The following is a 25,094-nucleotide window of genomic DNA, read 5'->3' as shown; positions in this document are numbered from 1 at the left end:
TACATATACATTAAAAGAATGAGCTAACCTATAAAGGAACACTTTATATGAATTTTGGAAAATGGGAAAAAGTGCAAGTGCAACAATGGAGTTTGATGTTTTGCGTGAATTTGCTTTTAGTTTTCTCCAAAAACTATACAGTAAAATGCCTTGAAAATGAATACAGTGATAGTCGGGGTCACTATGAATACATATGACTTGAAAGAATGAGCTAACCTATAAAGGAACACCTTTTATGAATTTTGGAAAATGGGAAATAGTGCAAGTGCAACAATGGAGTTTGATGTTTTGGGTGAATTTGCTTTTAGTTTTCTCCAAAACTATACAGTAAAATGCCTTGAAAATTTATACATTGATAGTCTGGGTCACTTTGAATACATATACATTAAAAGAATGAGCTAACCTATAAAGGAACACTTTATATGAATTTTGGAAAATGGGAAAAAGTGCAAGTGCAACAATGGAGTTTGATGTTTTGCGTGAATTTGCTTTTAGTTTTCTCCAAAACTATACAGTAAAATGCCTTGAAAATGAATACAGTGATAGTCGGGGTCACTATGAATACATATGACTTGAAAGAATGAGCTAACCTATAAAGGAACACCTTTTATGAATTTTGGAAAATGGGAAAAAGTGCAAGTGCAACAATGGAGTTTGATGTTTTGGGTGAATTTGCTTTTAGTTTTCTCCAAAACTATACAGTAAAATGCCTTGAAAATTAATACAGTGAAAGTAGGGGTCACTCTGAATACATATAACTTGAAAGAATGAGCTGACCTATAAAGGAACACCTTATATGAATTTTGGAAAATGGGAAAAAGTGCAAGTGCAACAATGGAGTTTGATGTTTTGGGTGAATTTGCTTTTAGTTTTCTCCAAAACTATACAGTAAAATGCCTTGAAAATTAATACAGTGAAAGTAGGGGTCACTCTGAATACATATAACTTGAAAGAATGAGCTAACCTATAAAGGAACACCTTATATGAATTTTGGAAAATGGGAAAAAGTGCAAGTGCAACAGTGGAGTTTGATGTTTTGGGTGAATTTGCTTTTATTTTCTCCAAAACTATACAGTAAAATGCATTGAATATGAATACAGTGATAGTCAGGGTCACTCTGAATACATATGATTTGAAAGAATGAGCTAACCTATAAAGCAACCTTTTTTATGAATGTTGAAAAATGGGACACACTGAAATTGCTCGGATGCATTTTTTATTTGGGGTGATTTTGCTTTTAGCTTTCTCCACAACTATACATTAAAATGCTTTGAAAATGAATACAGTGATAGTCAGGGTCATTCTGAATACATATGATATGAAAAAATGAGCTAACATATAAAGGAACACTTATTTGTGTAGGAAACTGGGACAGTGCAATTGGTAGGATGCATTATATATATATATATATATATATATATATATATATATATATATATATGCACATATACACACACACTCAAACATGAAATAAAAAAAACAATGAATGAAAATCATTAATATTGTAATTTATAATATCTAATAAACGATTTAAAATAATTAATGTACAACACAAACATTTATATACAATAATGAGTTAAAATAAGCGAAATAAAGGAAACGTGTGTACGACAGCCTCTTTACATGCATTTTGACTGCTCTCAGCACCCGTACCGTAAGTGCATGATTACACGCGCAAATAAAAAAAAAAGTGCGGCTGGCTTGACCGTGTATTTTCAAAGCGCGGCTGGCTTGACCGCAGTGGGAGGGAGCACGTGGCCAGCGCTCCAGCATCTGCTGCGGTGGGAAGCTGCAGTGACCTCAGATTTCCCCTCGCGCTCTTTTTGCAGAGTTTGAGATAAACTACTGCGTGGCAGTCCTCCAAAGCGGCCACCAAAGCTCCAAGCACACGCGTTCGCACAGTAAACACCCTCACACCATTATCCACGGGATTACCTTGTTTTCTGTGACACCTGCTACCTTTTTTTGGGTGTGCGCACAGCTTTGACCCTGCCAATGGGGCTTTGTGTCCGACAGCTGAGAGGCATTTGAGAAGAAAATAAATAACTTCTGGTTGTTTCCATTGAAAACATCACGTCTCAAGGTAAGGCATGCTGTTTTTGTTGCGTTTAGAAACATCTGTTTGTTTCCCTTGTTTGGTTGGGAACTAAGCAGTTGTTTTTAAACGAAATAAATGTGATTTTGTCCGTTGTCAAATGAAGATAGCATAATAATAAACCGTAAGACCAACCAAATGCGACAAAAATAGAAATTGTCTTCCAACTAGCTTCACTTTCTTCTGAACCATTTTTGTTTCTAACCATCTGCTCTCAGTGTGTTTTTTCGTGTTTCTCTCTCTTCAGTTGCACACAGGTGTTCTAGCGTCTAAGTTCACATTAACTCTGAACACGATCCAACTAGAAATTGTGGCAGAAGTTTTATTGTTGTTTTGTCACTTTAACAAACCTCTTTTGGTGAAATGTTTTGTTTGAAAAGTGCCTGCGTTATTTTTTTTCTCGTAAACAAATGACACCTGGCAGTGATATTGATAAGTGGTTAAGTGTGTAGATAGTGTTTTTTTTTCTTTTCTTTTTTTTTTCTTTTTTTATGAGCTTGAGGTGATTTTATTGGTTTGAACATTTTATTGACTGAACTTCTGCAATTATTAAACAAGCTGAAGTTATGAAAATGCATTTACAAGTCATTTTATTTAATTATGCCAAATTTACACTGCAAAGGTAGAAATTCAGCTACACCGCAGCGCCTGTCTTTTATGGAGCATTGTGTCTTTACACAGAATTTTAAGCAGACACAGAGTAGCCTTAACTTGGCTGTGTAAAGATGCTTTGTTTTTTATACTATGCCAAATTTACTCCTCAAAGGTGGCACAGAAGCACTTCTTTAATGCTGCTCAGAGGTGGCTTAAATGCATTTACACCGCGGTTACAACTGTATTCAAACTAGGGACTGAGGTGGGCCTGAACAGGCATAATTAAGTCAGAATGTTAAGCTTTAACTCAGATGCTTTTAGTTACAGGGAGCTTGAGACACTCCATAAAGATGCAGTCTTTGCATCTGTCAACCTCCCATGCAGTGTAATTGCATGACCACCAGTGAACATATTTACTCCACCAGAAATTTTACAATGTAGTTGTCCCTTAATATTCTATTCTAAATGGTTTAGTGCTGCAGCAGACCCAGCGAATGAGATTACTGTGATTTATACTGTCCGCTTTTAAAGGCCAGGTCAATAGTAAAGCCTTTAGCCTCTAGCACCTGTGAGGTCTGTCTCATTTTGGTTGTACCACTGTCACTCTTGTTTCTTTATTCAATCACTGTAATCAGTGGAGGAGCAGGATGTTTTGGATAGATTGTACTTGGGTCATGTGACCTGATCCATGGTAAGAGAAGCAGCAAACCTGATCTGAGATCAGTGTAATCGGGAGTTTCCTCCTCCGCCGCCTTATTTCCTCTACTCTCACTTTCTCATACTGAGAGAGGATCAGATTAACACCACTTTAGCTGTGCTCTTGTAAGGTAAGCACTCTTTCTTGTCTGTCTGTGCCTGTTTGCTGACTGCTTTCGAGTGGATTAGACTTGAATGGATGCCAGAATGTTGACGTCTTAAAAAGGAGCCTTGTCTGGAGTAAGAGACCTGTAGTTAATGAAATAAGGACTCTGCCTACTCTTTTCTGGGTCATTTAGAAAGAGCAAGAGGATATGGGTGTTTTCTTTGAGGGAATAGGTTGTTGGATTGTGCATTTTGTATTCCAGGTTAAAAACAGTAGTTAAAGAGCATGCATTTTCTCTGAATGAAATCCCTATGGTTATCACCAGTCAGGGTTTTCACCAGAATGTGTAATGCAAATGGAAGAAAGTACACAAGAACTTGAAGATTGTTTGATATGTACTCTTCAAGTAAATACCAGGGCTTGCTGTTAGTAGTTTGATAGACTTTTTGCTTTCTCTGGAATTAAAGCTGTTGGCTTGAGAGGATATGCTATAAGTCTGCTAGTGTAACTAAGTAGTTTGTTGGAGCCGTTGTCCTTAATGCCTGAGGCCTGTGCAGCAGAGCCAAAAAAAGAGCAGGAGTTCTCATGGAAATGTAAATAGACTTGGCCTCGCTTATCTCTCAAAAAGGTGTTGATTATATCGGTGTTAGAAAGAGAATTGAGTAAGTGCTTCAAGTTTCTTAAATGTATGCACAGTACATTAAATTGGTTTGATGTTTATAAATATCTAATTTTTATCAATGTACTGAAAGTCATGATTGTTTCAACAGCAAATATCTTATCCATTTGTTTTACCACAACATAAATGGATCTGTTGAACTAATATATATATATATATATATATATATATATATATATGATGTGATCCATTGTTTTCCTGTAATTTAAATATTAATAATTTATAAATGTATATAACAACAACAATTAATAATAATTGTGATTGTAATTATTTATATTATTGTTGTTACTAGTACTATTATAAAAATTTTTATTATATACATTTATAAAGTATGTATGTGTGGATATACACAATACCAATACTAATAAATATTAATAATAATATACATAATTTAAACAGTTTAATCAAAACCTGATTTATATCCAGTAATCCAGTCCAGTAATAATTGTATAGATACAATTTTCGAATCAGCTGGAAAGTGTTTCTTAATCTATAAAAATAGTGAAGTTTCCCAAATATACAGGTGCATCTCAATAAATTAGAATGTCACGGGAAAAGTTAATTTATTTCAGTAATTCAACTCAAATTGTTAAACTTGTGTATTAAATTCATTGCACACAGACTGAAGTTGTTTAAGTCTTGGTTCTTTTAATTGTGATGATTTTGGCTCACATTTAACAAAAATCCACCAATTCACTATCACAACAAATTACAGTACTTCATAAGACCAATAAACTTTTTGTTTTGTGAATCTTCTGTAAAGTATGTTCATTTACTGTACATGTATGTACTCAGTACTTGGTAGGGGCTCCTTTTGATTTAATTACTACCTCAATTCTGTGTGGCATGGAGGTGATCAGTTTGTGTTTAAGCAACAAACAAGAAAGAAGGAAAGTATGCATAAACAAGATGCATGAACAAGTTTATTTGGTATTCAATAGGCCAAACTGGCTTTTGGCTATTGAAAACAATAACCATCTGAAGTTAATGGCAGTCGCAGATCGCGTATTTTAAACAAAAAACGGTTCCGATTTATGGCTGGTCAACCGGTGCATCCCTAACTGTAGCCAAATTCCTTGACATGTCTGTATGCCTTGACCCCAGCCTCAGTCCATTCCTTGTGAAGTTCACTCAAATTCTTGAATCGATTTTGCTTGACAGTCCTCATAAGGCTGCGGTTTTCTTTTGCTGGTTGTGCATCCTTTTCTTCCACACATTTTCCTTCCACTCAAATTTCTGTTAACATGCTTGAATACAGCACTCTGTGAACAGCCAGCTTCTTTGGCAATGAATGTTTGTGGCTTACACTCCTTGTGAAGGGTGTCAATGATTGTCTTCTGGACAATTGTCAGATCAGAAGTCTTCCAGATGATTGTGTAGCCTAGTGAACCAAACTGAGAGACCATTTTGAAGGCACAGGAAACTTTGCAGGTGTTTTGAGTTGATTAGCATATTCTAATTTGTTGAGATAGTGAATTGGTGGGGTTTTGTTCAAGGTGAGCAAAAATCATCACAATTAAAAGAACCAAAGACTTAAACTACCTCAGTCTGTGTGCATTGAATTTATTTATACACCAGTTTCACAATTTGAGTTGAATTACTGAAATAAATGAACCATGACATTCTAATTTGAAATGCACCTGTAGATTTTTTAGATACATTAAAATTGAGAATTTAGCTAATTCTAACACTTAAAGCTGCTGTAGGGAACTTTTGACGCTCTAGCGGTTAATAAACAGAACTGCTTGCGTCTTGCGGAAGAACATTGTAGCCGGAACTACTTCTCTCTGTTTATGTCTATGAAGAATCACAAAGGTACTGGGTTACTCCGCCGCGGTACCCCCGAAGCAATCTAAAATAGTCCGAATATAAACACTTATTATAGATGTACCCTAGTGATTCAGGACAAGCTAAAAACACGGTTTGGAAATTTCACGGATTCATGGTGTACTCGCTTATTATATACATTTTTTTACATTTTGAACACAAACAAAGTTACGAACCGAACCTCTAATTGGTTGTTTCTTACCGGGAGCGATGTATTCCTGCAAATGGCAATAGGACCACTGGGAGGAGCCAGAGGAGCTTGATTTTTTTCACAGATTATCTGTCTCATATTCTACTGTCAGGACATAATGACAGGTTTAACAAATATGTAAAAAATATATTTTTACAAAAGTTACCTACTGCAGCTTTAACTCCGTAAGTTAATTCAGTAATAATTTTAAATGTGAATGTGGCTACATGTTTTTCCAGAATATATTATAGAAGTGCAAAAATGAGCAAAAATAATATATTTTATATTTATATTTGATTTATCATAGCCTATATCTTATTTGATCAAAGTATTTTTTAATTTAAAGATTATAATTTTTTTTTTTTTTGCACAACCACTTTCATTTAACTTGCTTGTAACTCAAATGATTAAATAAATAGGATCCATACAGTACCAGAACAAACATGTATACAGTCTCATTCCATTTGAGAAAGAGTACTGTTATTTTCATCATAAAATGCTATTTTAGTCAGACTGCACAATGTCTTCGTGTCTGGGTCTGAAATTGTCATTTGGCAGGTGTTGTGAGATGAATGCACTGTCAGTAATCAGTTGAGCTGCATCCTTCCACTTTTACATAATTGAATATAAACTCCATCAAAACAAACAGCTAACACCTGTCAAAGCCAATGAGCGGCTGTGACGTTGAAGTTGAGTGCTTATTATATATTTATATTCACGCTCGGAAACAATTACATTCTCAAACTAACTTTATATTGCTACTGTTGTTTCGTACTTTTACATCATACTTTGATTATTGTCATAATGATAATAAAATCATTCTGATCTGTTACAGCTCCACTGTGAAACATGACCGACGCCATGTTTGGCAGTGAGAATGAGCATTGGGTCTGTCCCAATGACAGACAACTAGCGCTTAGAGCAAAGTAAGTTTGTTTGTTTAAATCTGTTGCACAAATTGTGTTTCAGCATGTCTTTCTTCAAGTCAGCCAATGTAAAGAGTGTGTGAATGAATGATATTTGTCTTATGTGTCTGTGTTCCATCCAGGTTACATACAGGCTGGTCCATCCACACGTTTCAGTCAGAGAGACAGAGGAAAGCTCAGACACTTGAGAAAAGAGAGCTGGATCTCATCATGAGTGTCATCCACCGCGCTGAACAGCTCGAGATCATTGAGGAACACCGGATTGGGTGAGACTTTAGCAGTCTGCATCAACTTTATGCTTTTTCTGCTTTGTCACACAATGTCCTGTCTTCTGTAACTTTAGATGTGTGTGTGTGTGTGTGTGTGTGTGTTTCAGGCGTTTAGTGGAGCGTCTGGAGAACATGAGGAGATCTGCTGTGGGAAATGGCCTGTCACAGTGCCTATTGTGTGGTGAAGTGTTTGGTCTGCTGAGCTCTCCGTCCGTCCTCTGTTTGGATTGCTGCATGGTACAGACTGGTCTAAATCTTCTAAACATGATATTCTCTATGCTTCACACTCACTGCTTTTTGCAAGTACACTTAGTCATTTCCATGTAGTAACGATCTGTGGGCTCGTGCAGTAATTCTAAGACACCACATAGTGGCAGCAAAGATCTATTCATTAAAGGACAGTCTAAAAAGTCATCATCTTTGCATACAGAATTTATGCATACTGTGCACAGTGAATGTGTATATGCTGCAGTAAAAAAGTTATTCAAAACCCTTACGGGAACAATTCACATGTCCCCTCAGGAATCTCAAATGGGTTTTTGGAATGGAGGATTTGGATGAATAATTAAATTAAGGTCTGTTACATTATTTTGGTCAGTTATATAGATTTTTCTTTATAAAACCTTAAATTGAAGTACTTGCAACTTTTGAGCCCATGTTACTTATTGTTTACAGTTAAGAACTTGCAGAAAAGATTTAGAACTTGCCTTTTTTTTCCCACATGTAATGGCATATCTTACTCTACATCAGAGTATGTCAGCGGAGTGGAGCGTCAACAAATTCCCCTCTGTGCTCCGAGCATTTAATAATCACTCTGCTCGTGCTCCGCTCCGGGTTGACCATTTTGTGCTCCCGCTCCACTCCGCCCTTACTGATTTCAGAAACACAGCTCCACCTTAGCTCCGTGTCAAAAGTATTTCAGTATGTTTGAAATACTACATTTTAACTTCTGTTCATAATTTATATTAAAAAAGAAAATCTATAAAATAGCAGGAGAGTTTCAAAGTGGCTTATCGGAACAATAGTATGCAAACCTTTTTCCGACCACAAGACAAATAACATATGTCAGCATTAAAAGGTATAATTGTTGCTTTTTGCGGTGCATATTTAGATTGTGATGAAACATTTTTGGCAGTTATTTTACCTACGGATCGATGCATTTCTTACAGATTTCTGCTCATTCGAAATCAGATACATATGAATTAGCACTGTAAGATTACATTTGTTAGAATGCATTATTGAGAGAGCAATTGCTTGTGAAAAAAATGTTGTAGTACTAGTTAAAAAATGATTTCAGCTGAAAATATTCATTATCTAGAAGGATCAAACATACTTGAGAACTATAATTTCCCGCTCATGTCCATATAGCAATCATAGCCTTCAGTCTTTCTGATTTTGAGTGATCCTTATCTATCAAGCTAGCTAAATATGTTAACGTGAATTCTTGCCAAATATGCAGTTATATGACGGGTTGTTTGCATGGATTGCAGTCATGATGGAGCGGCGATGGAGCGCTCTTGGAGTGAGTGAAATCCAAGACACTCCGACTTTTAAAAAATCCACTCCTCTCTCCTGTAAAATCACACCACTCCGCTCATATACTCTGAAAATCATAAATTAAAATCTCTTCAAATAATGTGCCTCAGACCTTATATTACCCAAAACACAACAGTACTATCCTTAATAAAAAACAACAACAAAAAAAACACGAACCTAATAGGTTGGCCTGCATATGGCCGGCATGACAGAGCAGCTATGTTTAAGTAGTATGCTCAAATATACATATCAAATAGAGTATATTGCTTAATGTAGCCTGCTATTGGAAATGTAATTTAATTTCGACTTGTTGTTAATGTGACCACAAGGGGGCAGTGTGTAACTGAGACACTGCTTTAGTGTACTGATATTGCACTTAGTGGCGCAAGACTGATAGTTTGGGATTGCAGTTAGTAGTTCACTTGGATACAGACACACACTGTGACTTCACACAGGACTAAGGAGTGCTAAAGACTGAATGAGATCCTTAACAGCAGGTCTGTGTCAGTGAGGACAGAGCATCTGTTACAGAAACCCTTAGCTCACATCACTCTGCTCTCTCGTGACCTGTGATCATTCTCAACAGCTGCTGTTTCTAGACTTTACTGAAATTACTATGGCTTTTCAACATGCAGGGGATATTAACAAATTGATCATCATTATTATTATTTATTTTAGATTGGTAATGCCCGTGTCTTCAGACAATATGTGACCATTTGTGTAATAGACTGTGTTATCATATAAGGTGCCCTTCATATATGCTTGATATTGGCATCCTTGGTAAATATGAGCAAAGGTGGCTGTGGAAATAAATCTGCATTGTTTATCCTTTTGATATTTCATCAAAGAATTCACAAAAGTCTTACCTATCATCAGTAAAACAATTGAAAGTGTGGGGAGGAGGGTCTCATGTGAAATAAATGTTTTCTCTGGTTCATGTTGGCTACAAATATTGCCACCCAATTATTGCAATGTCCTTTTCCCAAGATAAAAGCTCTGAGTTTTCTCCTATAATGCCTGAAGAGTTTGGAGAACACCTGATAGAAGATCAGAGACAATTCCTTCATCCAGAATCTCTCCAGATCCTTCAGATTACCAGCTCCATGTTCTTTTCTTCATTTCACCTCAGTCATTTACTATAGGGTTCAGGTCAGAGGACTGGGACCCCCATGGCAGAAGCTTCATTTTGTGCTCGTTGTGCTTGTGTTGATTTTGATGCTTGTTTTTAGATTATTGTCCTGATGGAAGAGCCATCCTTTATAAGATGTCTAATGGAGGCATATTGTTTAGATTTCTTATCTTTTGTTATCTGAATGAATACATTATGCCATGTACCATATAAGCAAATGCCATTTGAAGTTCGAGTCGTGTCTGACAACTGAATATGCTGGAGTTTGTTTCTAGATGAGCAAGGAGAATTTTTATTGAAAACCCTCTCGAACAACATGTGCTGATGTAGGGGCTTTTTGATTTATTTGTATTTTTTTAGGCTTTATGACCCCAAGACTCAACTAATCTCTCTAACTAAACTCTCCTCACAGGGCATTAGGATGATATAGACACACATCCTCTTCCAGGCTGATTTGTAACATCTTTTAGGGGTTCAAATCAACAAATTATTGTGGAAATGGGGATTTTCAATGCTTTAGCTCTTTTCTTACAGCCACTTTCTATTTTGCAAAGTTCAACAATCTTGTTCCGCACATCAGAACTATATTCTTTGTTTTTACTTCTTGTGATGGATGATTAAGGGGTATTTGGACTTTGTTCCTCATATTTATAATGCTGTGGAACAGGAAGCAATGGCTGGAAAATTTCATGCTCCTAGTCACCCTGGTGTGCTAAAAAAAATGTTTATAAATATCATTGGTAATATACTTCAGAGATTTTTTTTACTCAATAATTTCTAGGGGTGCCAATAATTGTGGCCTACATGGATTGGAGAAGAACAATTATTTTATCATGATATCTTCTCCCCACATTCAAATTGTTTTACTTTAATGTTATGTTCGAATTTTGTGAATTCTTTGAATGAAAGATCAAAAGATAAACAATGCAGATTTTTCACAGACACCTTTGCTCATATTTACTAAGGGTGCCAATATTAGTGGAGGTCACTGTACTATATGGAATCTGAGAGTCCGTTATTGCTGAAATTAACAGATTTGGAGAAAAAAATGTTATGGAAATCCCTTTGTCTATTAGGGCTGTGATGATAAATCGATTCGTCAGTCAATTCTAAGATCTTTACCTTCTATTGAATTGATTTTGAGCTTAGATTATAACCGCAGTTGGCATTCTAATCTAGTTTTTATCCGCACACTCAAATGCTGAGAGCTGAAGAGCACTTGTGCATTTGGCTGGGGCATGTAGTTTTACGTCTGCACAGAATGCTTTTCTGAGGCGAGATTAATGTAAACACAGCCCACCGTGAACACCCTTGTAATTCGCTTCAATCTTTTCAAATTTTATGAATGAATGAATTATCTCTTCCATCTTTATTTGACCCTTTAACTCTAGCACTCTCTATTCTAATTCTTTTTATTCAAGGGGTCGTATTATGCTTTTTCACTTTTTGAATTTTAGTACGTGTGTATGTTAGGACAAAAAAAGATCTACAAAGTTACAAATCTCAAGGTCTACTCCATAGAGACATGTTTAGTTTAAAAAAAATCCCTTTTCAAGAGCTACAGTGAGCGGATCGTTTGGACTACAGCTTTGGTTTCTAGGTTTTGTGTTGGCCCATGAGAATATCAATAAAATATTAAAGGGGTCATATGATGCGATTTAAATTTTTTCTTTCTTTTTGGAGTGTTTCAAGTAGGGATGCACCGAATCCAGATTTTTGGGGTTCGGCCGAATACCGAATCCACTGTTTAAGATTCGGCCGAATCCGAAACCGAATACCGAATCCTAGTCGCATATTCCATTAACACAGTAAAACACATTAATGAAGTAAACAATGTCCACAGCAATGTATTTTTCATGTTATTTTATTTTAACTGTGAAAAAAAGAAAAAAAGAATAGGCAACGTTATGCAAGGATGACAAGTGAGAAAAACTTAAAATACCCAAGTCAGTGATGCGCGGGTTGATCCAAAATGAGCGGGTGCCTGCGGTTACAAGTCATTCAGAAATATTTTTCATGATATTCGGGTCGTGGTCGGTTGGGTCCTAGTACTAGACACATTTTTGAAATACATAGGCCTACACTTTATTGGCTAAATAACTGGCATGAAGATGCACGTAGAGATGGAGGCATCAAAGAAGAATGCATGGGGAGCAACGTTGCTGTTTTTGGTAAAACATGATTTTGAAGACTTCATTAAGTTTTGTTTTATAGAAAACTCTTTTTAAAAGATTTTCGTTTTGTATAAATTGTATCTTAATTTTGATAAATGTTTTATCAATCAGTTGTCCATATTTAATAAATAAGAAGCAAATATATAGCCTAGCAGACAATGTAATAAGGCGCTGGCACAATCACTTGCATTGCATGTGAACTAAACTCAGCGTGTGCCTCACAGATTTGAGAAATATAGGCTATATATTACAGAAAGCTTGATATGTCTACTTTTAATGATCTAATCCATATGAAATGTGCATGTCTCTCTGGTGTTCATTGCGAGTCTGCATCGTCAACTTCATCTTTGCAGCAACACAGAAAACACCAGTTTATTACTAAACAATGAAATGACTCCATGCATATTTTCGAACCAGCAGGCCGTTCTGGGTTGAGTGAGACCCCACGGAATGAGCGAGTGGATCGGGATATTCAGAAATGCGCTCTCCGCTCACAAGCTCTTATTCGGTGAAAAAAAACCCCTAAGGTTCGGCCGAAACCGAACCCCGTCAAAAAGCCCAGTATTCGGCCAAATCCGAATCCTGGATTTGGTGCATCCCTTGTTTCAAGCTCTTGGTGCATAAAGATCTGCAAAGTCTCAAATACAAAGATATATTCTTTATCAAATTTAAGACTCATCCACACCCCCCTAAAACGTCTTGTTCTAACATGCCCCCACGTGTAAGGGTGTAACTTTTATTCCCTCTGTTACCGCCACTGCCATGTCGCTGATGTCGCTTTGTGTTTTGTTGTTAAAGCAAACTACTTGGCCTTCCTAAAGAGGACACGACGAGAAATCAGTGGTTAAGTTGTATTTCAACACTGTTCCAGAACAGTCTAACCTAAATATTCAGATGTGTGCAGCGCATTTTATGGAGGATGAGGACTGTTTCCTAAACCTGTAGCCTGCAGTGCATCTGTGGAACAATGGCTGTTTCTATAAAGTTGGGCAGTTCAAACATTGCAAGGACAGTCTTGCGCTTCTGACTAGCAGCCTGTAAGTACATTGTTTATGTGTAAATAATTTGCCACTGATGATTCAAACGCAGGTTTTGAGCAGTATAGAGTAGCGCTTGTTGTTTGTCGTTTCTCAGATCACAAATGCAGACATGGTTTTATGTTTATGCAGCATGATACGCAACGCGTAAAAAGACAGTATAAGTCATTGTAATCAGTAATTGTGTCCCCACTGGATGCAACAAATGCCTCGTTTGTAATGGGTTTCATTGGTTTTGTCTCATCTAGTGATGTCTAGAATGTGAATGAATCTTTATATTTAACCGGATCTTCTTAGTGAACCCGTCGAACCAGCTCACCAAATCAAACTGAATCGTTTGAAACAGTTCATGTCTCCAGTACACACTAATCCTCAAATTACAAGTTATTTGGTTTATAAAAATGCCTTACACTCCCTCCCTAGGAGCTATTCAGTTACTCCTAACAGTACATTGACTGAACTGCTAAAAGAGAACCGATGATCCAAGGCAAGGCATCCAAACCATTACCCAACCTGTCCGTAACAGTGATGCCTCCCTCCCAGATCGACTGAATGACTTCTACGCACATTTCAAGGCACAAAATGACACCATTGTGAGGAAGTTCCCACCACCACTGCCCCCAACCACACTGAGTACTGGAGCTCCCAAAGGCTGCATGCTTAGTCCATTGCTGTTCACTGTGACCCACGACTGTGCAGCAATGCACATCTCAAACCACATCATCATTTTTGCTGATGGCGCGACCGTTGTGGGTCTTATAAGCAAAGGTGACGAATCAGCTTACAGAGAGGAGGTGCTTCAGCTAGCAGACTGGAGTAAAGTCACACAGAGATCCCATACCAACCACTCTCTGCTGAACATCGGCGGCTCCTCTGTGGAGATCATAAAGAGCACCAAATTCCTTTGTGTTCATCTGACGGAGAACCTCACCTGGTCTCTTGACACCAGCTCCATAGCAAAGAAAGCTCAGTAGCGTCTTTACTTTTTACACAGACTGTCAAGAAATCACATCTCCCACCCTCCATCCTCACCACAGGGGGACTATAGAGAGCATAGGTTTGGGAATTGCACCATCACAGATTGCAAGACCCTCTCCCCTCTATCACAGACGTTTACACCACTCACTGCATTCAGAAAGCCATCACGATTACTAGTGACCCCACACACCCCTCACACCAGCTCTTCGCCCTCCTGCCTTCCGGAGGGAGGTACAGAAGCATTCGGTGCATCACGATCAGATTAATTGAATTATGTATGTATGTAAATATGATGCTACAGTTATGAAAACATTTTTATAAATTGCTGACAGTACAATACTGTACAATGATGTAATCTGCAGAATTTATGCTTCAATTATGTGACTATTGTATAAATAAATTCAGCTGTATAAGTTTCACTGCAATTCATGTTTTAGAATTAAAGAATTAAAGTATAATACAAATGCACTTATCTGTACATTGTAAATGCAGTGCTCCAGCGTGAATCTGTATTCAGAAAGGCATGGAAAACAAATAACATTTGGTAATTGTTGCTTGTTGTTATATTACAGTACATAAAATTTCACTTACCACATGAACAGTAAGTAGGAGGGATGACTGAGGATAATGGCAAATGATTTGTAGATTCAGAGCAACACTGACAAACATCTAATCTTGTAAAATGTGTAGGAAGTACTGTTGCTTCAAAGTATAAACACCAGAATCTCCAGAACTTCAGCTCAGCATCATGATGTCTATCAGCCATTGCCAATGGTCAATTCCATGGTCTATCAGCCAAAAACTCGTTCACTCTAATAAGTCTTAAAATTTCAGTACGTGCAAAGGTTCAGTATGATCCTCTTGTTCAGTATTCTCTGGGTCTAAATCTGGCTCAAATTTATATGGCAATATTGATGGCATTCTTAAGTATACCAGAGCAGACAGAACTTGCTGCTTTGTCAAGGGGCGGGGCAGTACTGAAACACTATCTAAGCTGTTCACCAATCACAACTCACCGGAACAGCTAACCAATCAAAACACATTTTGTTTTTTGGCCTTCATCAAACCCAGAACTATTTGAGCCGTTTGTGCCAGGATGGGGGAAAGGTATTGTAATAATGTAAATTATGTGAAAAACAATGTGTTTTTCGAATCACCAAGCATGAACACATGTTCCTGTACACCCCCAAACAAAATCAAGGCTTTGTAAAAGAGCATAATATCTTTATAATATGAGCTTTTTTTCTGATTTTTGCAGTCTAAAATGACTGATTTTGCTGCAGCTTTTTAACAAAATTCTTGGTTATATATGTGAAATTTCTTATTGTTTTGCATTGAAAATATACCACAAACAATGTTCTTCTTCTAACATTATGACGTTGAGAACCATTGTAGGGTTTCAGACTAACATTTGAGGACACCAGTGCCATTAAATTGTGAAGGTGGCACTAACACCTGACAGTAAAGCACCCTAATCATACATCTCAGAGATGTCTATTTGATTTCTGCATTTACATATGCAAGATGTATTTTTTAGAGTGTTTGCTCCTCTCCAATATATCTCTGACGTTTCCTGTCAGATGTCAAATAGACATTTATTAGAATGCATGTAAAACTGTTTCAGAGACGTTTATCAGACTATACAGCAGATGTTTACCAAATATTTATTACTATGATGCACTAATGAAGTTTTATAAAAATGGGAGCAATTTTTGAAGGATGAACAAACAATGTCATCACATTATAAAAATTACTTTCAAATTCGGTAACACTTAAAAGCTTTGAAATGCTGGGAAAAGTTGTGTGAAGCATTTAAAATCACTCAAACATTAGATCATGTCTGCCTCTTAAGCTGTTCCTGTAGTTTTACTATGTTAAATTTATGGTTAAAATGTGTTTATTGAACAATATTTTTCCTGGTTTCCACATCAGTTACATTGTTCTGATATTTGGGGCTTTAACTGAATTCTGCGCCGAATTTGAATGCTTTTCACAAGATTTCACAGAGATGTTATTGATTCTGCAGTGTATTTGACAGCTTTCTTTACTGTATATCCCAGTGCTGTGTATAATGGTGTTGTATGATCAAGACGGCTCCGGCCCTAGCAGCTTAATGGTCTGCGCTGCATAGCCCAAAGGAGTAGTGAAGATTTTTTGCTCTTTCGGTTCGTTTGTCCAATGTAGCTCTTGTAAATCAGTCGCGATGAGAATGCAAGACTGTTCATTCCATTTATGGAACCGAGAAACAAACTTTCTTTGACTAAATGTACGGCGCGATAACGACACGGGATGTGTGTAAGCCCAAAATCTGCAGAAAATTATGATTATTTAGGTTGACGTGTGTAAAGATTTGGAAACAAGCAGATTACGTGCAACAAGAAGTGCCATCTGCTGCTGAAAACTAAACACAGAATTGACTTGAAAGAATCGAGACGCATTCTGAAAAGCTCCGAATAGATGCTGAATCATTTCTCAATTCACGATGCATTGATTTACCGTAATTCCTCAAATAAAAGCCGGGGCCTTTATTTATCTGAATTGCAGAAGGTAACAGGCTTTTATTTGAAGCAGGTTTTTATTAGAGGCAGGCCTTTATTTCTAATTCCATCTGTTTGATAAGTAATTGTTTTAAATAACCAATTTAAATTAAAAGCAATAGCGTTCCAGTGGAAAGAGATCATAATATTTGCACAGAATCAGTTCAGAATCAATCACCAAAAGAATCAGTTTGGTTCAAACGTGCTCTGTGTCAGTCTGCTTCACGCTGAATCATGCATGTGCAGTATTATCAGCTCCTCGGTTCTCGAACCGGAAACGTCCGACAGAAACGGTTCTCAGTTCAGTGTACTGGTGATCTGTAAACCGATGCAACCGGTCCTTGACTCGAGAACGAGAAATGCTCCAGCAGTGAGTGTGTACATTCGTTATCTGGCTCTGCTGCACACATTTTCCCCTGGCCTTTATTTAAGACCGGCCTTTATTTATCCATGTTGACCATGCCCCCGGCCACTATAAGAGGCCTGGCGTTTATTTGACTACCGGTTTTTATTTGAGGAATTGCGTTATGTTCCCAGCCCTATTGTCTATGGAGTGTTTTTTAGCTATTTTCTAGGCTGATTATCAGAAGTTTTATCATCCCTAAGGTGAAAATCATAAATCTAGTTGCTTTGAAAAGTATAATTCCACTAAGAAGCAGAAATCAAGGAGTTAAATTCCCAAATTAAATGTTAATCTCATGTAGGCATGGGCCGGTATGAGATTTTGAGAGTATGATAAACTTCAAAAGCAAAAATATAACGGTGTTACGGTATTGTTGTTACAGCTCTTAAATGTGTTATTTTTAAATGATAGGTTAAAAAAAAAAAAAAAAATCCCGCTGGACACAATATATTTTGTTTTTGAGCAACATACAGAACATTAGAAACCGTATAATTAGTTATTTTATTTCTTTATCTCCTAAAAAAATAAATTAAATCTAAATCTGTAATTACAGTTATTTAATTTTAGTTATATAATTCATATAATTTCATATAATTTAGTTAATATAATAATAATAATAATAATAATCATACACATTATTTGATTGAATAAACCAATTTGAGGCAAAAACAGAATGTTCTGATGACCTTTGTGAAATTATACCACATAAACTTTTCAGAAGACAGTCAGCTTCCCTCAAAAATACATTCATATAAACCCCCAAATCATTATTGAGAATTTTCTTCCAATAGTTTGTGCATCGTGAACAGTGAGTGATCTGACTGATACTTTATTTTTCTATGTGCGTCCGTCTTCAACGTCTCTGGCCTGTGTTAATGGGTGTTAATACACTTCATATTATTACTTAAATGACATTGTGCAATTCCAGAGCAGAGAGTTGCAATACGGCAAAAAATGGCTAGTTAGGCCCATGCCTAATCCCATGATTTTAAGTGTGACTAAGGCTATGTCTACATTAATCCTGATACATTGGAAAATGACGTTTTTGGTTTAAAATGTCCACACTAGCGTTTTCAACTGTTTTCCAAAAGTTTCTCATCCACACAGATACATCAGAAAACATTATAAATTCGCTTTCTGCACATGCGTAAAGCCTCAAAAAAGCGCACTGTAGATGATGCACACGGAACAGACATGAGACGTTTTTGAGAGGAAGTCCAATGCTTATAGAGCATGTCTGATGATTGTGCTGTGTGTGTGATTGGTCTCAGGTGCATGGTGTGATTGTTATCAGGTGAATGTGATTGATGCAGTAAAGCATGGGAAATGTAGTCCAGGGTGTATTGTGTAGCAGTGATGCGCGGGTCAGTGTTTAAACAACCCGTACCTGACCGATGTTTTCAACTAACCCGCCTGCTACTCAGGCCGCAAAAAAGAAAAAGAAAATATTTCTTTTTTCCGACCCACTTCCTGACCCGCATTTTTTAAAAGTAGTAAATGCGTCGCCCCTTTATATTAATTTATTTACGTAAATACCAGTTGGCTAAAGCCTACAGGATAATAAGCGTTATGACCGCATAAGGCTTTGCCACAAAGAAATTGTTAAAGTAATGATTATGAATGTCTAAATTAGCAAGGAGACATTTAATTGTTTAGTAATAAACTGGTGTTTTCTGTGTCACTGCTAAGATAAAGTTGACGATGCGGACTTGCCATGAACGCCAGAGAGAAATGCACATTTCATATGGATTACATAATCAGAGAGTAGTCTATTTATTTTGTTTTGAATATTTTCGTTTAAAAGTAGACATTTCAAGCTTTCTGTAATATATTGCATATATATATATATATATATATATATATATATATATATATATATATATATATATATATATATATATATATATAATTTTTTTTTTTTTTTTTTTTTACCCACCGACTAAAAGATTAAGACACGTCCTGACCCAAAATATCACCCAAAGTTTCTGCAGTTTTTTTCTTGCCTATTTCAGAATCTGGAAAAATGACTGGGGCTAACTTGTTACTGCAGTCGAGCGATATGAATGTGTGTGATGTACGGCATGATAAGTGCTCGTCACTTCTGCTGCCGAAACTCTGTCAGCCTGTGGGTCATTTGGTTTTTGGAAAACTGATTTGCATGTTTCTTGATGATGTGCTTTTTTTCTGTGGAACTCACATGCACCATGTTGCTTCATGTCGTATTCTCCACCATGTCCCACAGAAAAACTGCTTTTGCATAAAATGCAAAAAGCTCTCTCTGCTTCGCTATCTACAGGTCTTAACCAAGAGTATGTTGGGTCCATTCGCTATTAAAAGTGCATCTTTTCTTTTTTGTGGCCATACTGGCCATGACTGCTTAACCTGACCGAACAGCGCGCGCTCTCCAATTTGAGATGGTTGACAATGTTGAAGAGGTGTTCATGCACCAGTCAAGTTTGATTGACGTACGACTCAGCCTATAGACTAATGCTTTTATTGCTCTCCTCTGAACTATTGGACATAAGTTAATAGTACGCCTATGGACATATCCGTGTTTCTATTAGGCAGGGTCGAATGAAAAAGTGGGACAGATGCTCAGTTTGTGTGAGGCGGGACAAAGGGTAACATTGCTAACAGGTTTAATTGGCGTCTTTATTTCAAACGACCCGACTGACCACATCCCGAATATCATAAAAAATATTTTTGGATGACTCGTAACCGCGGGTAACCGCAGGTGACCGCAGGCACCCGCTCATTTTGGATCATCCCGTGCATCACTGCTGAATAGTGTGACAACCTGTGATGTTGATGGTGACCTCTGGTGGTGAATAAATGGAAGTTCAATGACCGGATGCTGGTCTGTGGTTTTACACTGCTGTAATTTTCAAAGATTTCATATAATAATGTAAGGTGAGCTCTACTATGAAAATCACACAGCTTCAGTGTGACATCAGTAAGAAAAAGTTTAATTTCATAAATATTGTTAATAACAGTTGTTCATAATAAAATATGTATGAACTTACATGACCTAGATTATTCATTTTGCTAAATCGTGTCATTTTATTAAATATTACATTAAATTTATCAAAAAATGTTGCTCTCTAGAAGCGCTTTCTCACCGAATGTCTATATAAATACTTCATAAACAGCCTTTAAATATAAACTGATGGTTGTCACTTTAGGTAAATCTTTATAAAATGGTTAATAACTTATTTCATAGCTTTAAGATAACAAAATCTAGACAAAACTATAGTTTATGCCCAAAGATGAAAGAGGCATGTCATCCATTCAAAGAAGAAGCCATCGTAAACTTGTCATATCTGTCGAGGAAAAAAAGCAGCATAAGGCTTAAATTAAATACATTTTGAAAACACTTTTTTAAAACACCAGTGTATGATGTGATCCTCAGTCGTTTAGTGTTTGATAGCCAGTTTTCTGAGGATCTGCAGTTTTCTGATACACTACAAGACTATCAAGTTGTTCCAATCAAAACAGACTCATCCAGAAACGTGCATTGTTGCTAGAAAACATGTGAAATTAAAATAAATTAAAACAATGCGTTCTAAAATCTGCAGAAAATATCAAACATGTTTGATATTCTGCAACTGGATCTCCTGCAACTGGATAGACTCAAAGTCTAAAGCTAAAAAAATTGTTTCTGTGACCATCACTAGGTGATTTTCTCTTAAAAATGCCAACTCAAATATACAGACTGGCTCTGACCTGGTAATTAGTTTCTCCAGACTGTAAATCTGTGGAAAATTGTTCCAAAAATTGTGCAGCGTATTCCAGCCTTAAGAGAATATAGATAAGTTGACATCCGTTTAATAAGAGGCTTCATAATGAGGCTAGCTTGAGTTCATCCTCATGAATGAAATCTTTTATTGATTTGTTTTATTTAGTTTTTGAATATGTGTTGCTTGGGGTTTAGTGTTCTGTTTTTTTTGTGTGTGTGTGTTTGATTCAGTACCTTCAAATAAATAAAAAAAGTCAATTAATCTTTAAAAACGTTGCTTAACATTAACAGTAATTTTTAATAAAACATGACGTGAGCTTAATGGGAACAGTGGTGTGCTTAAAAGGTACAGAAATTAAGCACAGCCAGACGTTTTGCATTTAATAATGTATTTTTTAATTGAAACACTTTTGTCATTTAAAATAAAATGAAATATTTTTGTGTGAGAGATTAACATGTTATTTTAACATCACTTTTTGTACCGAAACCAATATGTTGTGCACTAAAAATGTCTCAAAGTAAGATTTTGGTGAGCTTAATGGGTATATTTACCCTATAAATTACACAGACAATACAACATACGTAAAAAATATAGAACATGCACTAAAGTAAAAATATAAATAATAATAGCATAAAAAAGTGAGGGGGAAAAAAGTAAAAGAGAATCCGTACGCTAATTACAAAAGCAACTGTCAATAAAAAACTCTTCACAGTAAAATGGGCAGTGCAAGTAAATAAAGTGACAATTTTAAAGTGTCAAGAGGTGATAAAGTGACAAAAGGCTGCTTCCAAGCTTTCTGATTGGCTAGGACATGCATGCTACAAACAGATTAATTTTTTCCATTTAGAGAGCCTGGAGCTGTTATAGAGTGAAGTGTGATTTCTCAAGACACCTATTTTAGTGATATCTGTCAAGCAGTAGGGACATTTTATGTGTGGTATTAAACCACTAACAGCAGCTTTAGAGGTGGCTCTCACTCACAGAGAGATCTTTAGAAGTATTTAACGGAAATTGAAGAGATTTCTCTGTGCCCCCTCGCTTAAATTCTCTCTGTTCTTCTCTCGCTCACTCTATCTCAAAGCAATTTAAGTATATGGAAGTTCTGCTAAAACTAAATTACTGGCACTTCAGTCTAGTGTTTTCCTTCTATTACATAAAGCCTGATTAAAGGTTCTTTCTCTTTTCTTATTACAACAGCGTATCCCAGCCCACACCTTCAAATTGATTCTTAAAAACCAAGCCATCAGAGTCCACACTAATATCTCCTACTGTAATTTAATATATTTTAGTGTGAAGAGGGATGATGCTTTTAACAATCCGCACGATTGCAGGGTTGATGTGTTCCTGCATTCACACAAAAAAAAAAAATGTGTTTCCAGTCATCTTGCTTGTGAACTGAAAAAAAAAAAAACTTCTATAACAGTGGTGGTGCAGAAATGATGGTACACTTTCTCTGTTGTTTTGAGCAATAAAGCTGACCTTTCACTGGTTGAAAGACAAAATTGTTAAATCATAAACACTTATAATTATAGCAGAATATCAAAAGTATAAAAATTTGTATATAAATAAATAAATATGACAAGTTTCTTATGTATGAATATCAATGTGTGTGTACACTCACCTAAAGGATTATTAGGAACACCATACTAATACTGTGTTTGACCCCCTTTCGTCTTCAGAACTGCCTTAATTCTATGTGGCATTGATTCAACAAGGTGCTGAAAGCATTCTTTAGAAATGTTGGCCCATATTGATATAATAGCATCTTGCAGTTGATGGAGATTTGTGGGATGCACATCCAGGGCACAAAGCTCCCGTTCCACCACATCCCAAAGATGCTCTATTGGGTTGAGATCTGGTGACTGTGGGGGCCTTTTTAGTACAGTGAACTCATTGTCATGTTCAAGAAACCAATTTGAAATGATTCAAGCTTTGTGACATGGTGCATTATCCTGCTGGAAGGATTGGTACATGGTGGTCATAAAGGAATGGACATGGTCAGAAACCATGCTCAGGTAGGCCGTGGCATTTAAACGATGCCCAATTGGCACTAAGGGACCTAAAGTGTCCCAAGAAAACATCCCAAGAAAACATCCCCCACACCATTACACCACCACCACCAGCAGCCTGCACAGTGGTAACAAGGCATGATGGATCCATGTTCTCATTCTGTTTACGCCAAATTCTGACTCTACCATCTGAATGTCTCAACAGAAATCGAGACTCATCAGACCAGGCAACATTTTTCCAGTCTTCAACTGTCCAATTTTGGTGAGCTCGAGCAAATTGTAGCCTATTTTTCCTATTTGTAATGGAGATGAGTGGTAGCCGGTGGGGTCTTCTGCTGTCGTAGCCCATCCGCCTCAAGGTTGTGCGTGTTGTGGCTTCACAAATGCTTTGCTGCATACCTCGGTTGTAAAAAGTTGCTCTTCTATCAGCTTGAATCAGTCGGCCCATTCTCCTCTGACCTCTAGCATCAACAAGGCATTTTCGCCCACAGGACTGCCGCATACTGGATGTTTCTCCCTTTTCACACCATTCTTTGTAATCCCTATGGTTGATCTTGAAAATCCCAGTAACTGAGCAGATTGTAAAAATACTCAGATTGGCCCATCTGGCAACAACAACCATGCCACGCTCAAAATTGCTTAAATCACCTTTCTTTCCCATTCTGACATTCAGTTTGGAGTTCAGGAGATTGTCTTGACCAGGACCACACCCCTAAATGCATTGAAGCAACTGCCATGTGATTGGTTGATTAGATAATTGCATTAATGAGAAATTGAACAGGTGTTCCTAATAATCCTTTAGATGAGTGTATATGTATATATTCATGTATTCTTAATACGTTAGTTACAGTAGTTATCAGGTTGTGTGTTTTTGACGTGTTCTGATGGTATGCATGTTTGTGTTGCAGAAGGTGTGCACTAAATGTGGAATCGAGACTGCAGGCAGTCATAAAAGGGCTCAGTGGCTTTGCAAGATCTGCAGCGAACGGAGAGAGGTACAGTGCCATGCATGTTTTACCTTCAAGCTAAACAACCTCGTTTATGCTTTTTAATTAGTTTTTGTTTCAGATGTGAGAGCTCAGGGTAGAGGAATTCTAATAATAGAATAAGAAATCTAGTTCCAAAGGATATTATTTATTTACTGATAACCAACGTAGTCTCCGACAGACTGCCTACAGTCTGTCCACATTCTGTTCACTGACCATCTGAGGCTTATTGCAAACTTAACTGAAAATGTCCAGTCAGACTTCCTGGCTGCGCTTCAACTCGGGACTCCAGGTGCACAGCTTTTTATCAGTCAGCCAGGAAACTAAATTGTGTTTAAAATGTACCATCTTGTAATAATGAGAGGATATGAGGAAGTACTAATCCCAGAAAATAGCAAAATGTGCCAGGTTTGTGGCTTCATCTCCTTTGACATATTAATCAAATGGTTTTTACTCTCCAAGCAAGCAGTTATTTTCCAGAATAGCTTGGAGTTCTTTTGCATCAGTTCGTTTTCATTATTCATGCTTTTTGAAGCTTATTTTTTACCAGCTTAGGTGCCTACATCATGATGACTTTCAACACAAGTGAAAATTATGGTTGACAAAGGGTATGACACCAATAATGGGATAAGTAATGAGTAGTCACAGTAAGGTGAATCAGGCCGTATTGTTTGTGGTCAGACTGATGATGTACTGTTGTACATTAATAAGAAAATCTCATCTCTTTTTAGAAGGCTAGCGCTTTCGCCTTCAAATTTGTGGAGAAATTAAATTGCTACCTCTCTGTTGATTGGAGTGTGTGTGTGTGTGTGTGTGTGTGTGTATTCAGGGTTCAGGGTCATCATGAAAGGAGGAGATGAAAGAGGAATCATTCAGTCTGCCAACCACAGTTCAAAACCACAGACAGACTGTAATGCAGCCTGGAACATTTAGTATGATCACGTTGAGTATATTAAAAATCAATAAATGCAATAATCTGATTTAAGCTTAAATTATAGAACCAAAATTCAATTGTATGGTTGTTATCTTGTCTGAGGCTTTGAAGGAATGTAGAGCATTATGCTATATTGCAGTTGCACAAATATTGAATATTCCATGAAGGTTTCCCTTTATGTTAAACTAGTGTTGTCAAAAGACTCGGTACTTCTGTACCAAGTCGGTATTAAAAAAATGAAAATGTGATGGT

General features: G+C 36.8%; 1 protein-coding gene across 1 annotated transcript; it reads left to right on the top strand.

The window, feature by feature from the left end:
* Window positions 1-1,754: 1,754 nt before the first annotated feature.
* On the top strand, window positions 1,755-25,094 carry LOC113049757 (rab effector Noc2). The gene is made up of 6 exons (XM_026212367.1): window positions 1,755-2,083; window positions 7,023-7,113; window positions 7,236-7,379; window positions 7,490-7,619; window positions 23,831-23,917; window positions 24,738-25,094. The coding sequence occupies exons 2-6, from the start codon at window positions 7,037-7,039 to the stop codon at window positions 24,753-24,755; spliced, it is 456 nt and encodes a 151-aa protein (XP_026068152.1). The 5' UTR covers window positions 1,755-2,083; window positions 7,023-7,036; the 3' UTR covers window positions 24,756-25,094.

Source organism: Carassius auratus, chromosome 30 (genome assembly GCF_003368295.1).
Source record: "Carassius auratus strain Wakin chromosome 30, ASM336829v1, whole genome shotgun sequence".
NCBI lineage: Eukaryota > Metazoa > Chordata > Actinopteri > Cypriniformes > Cyprinidae > Carassius > Carassius auratus.
This window is presented reverse-complemented; position numbering and strand designations above follow the sequence as displayed.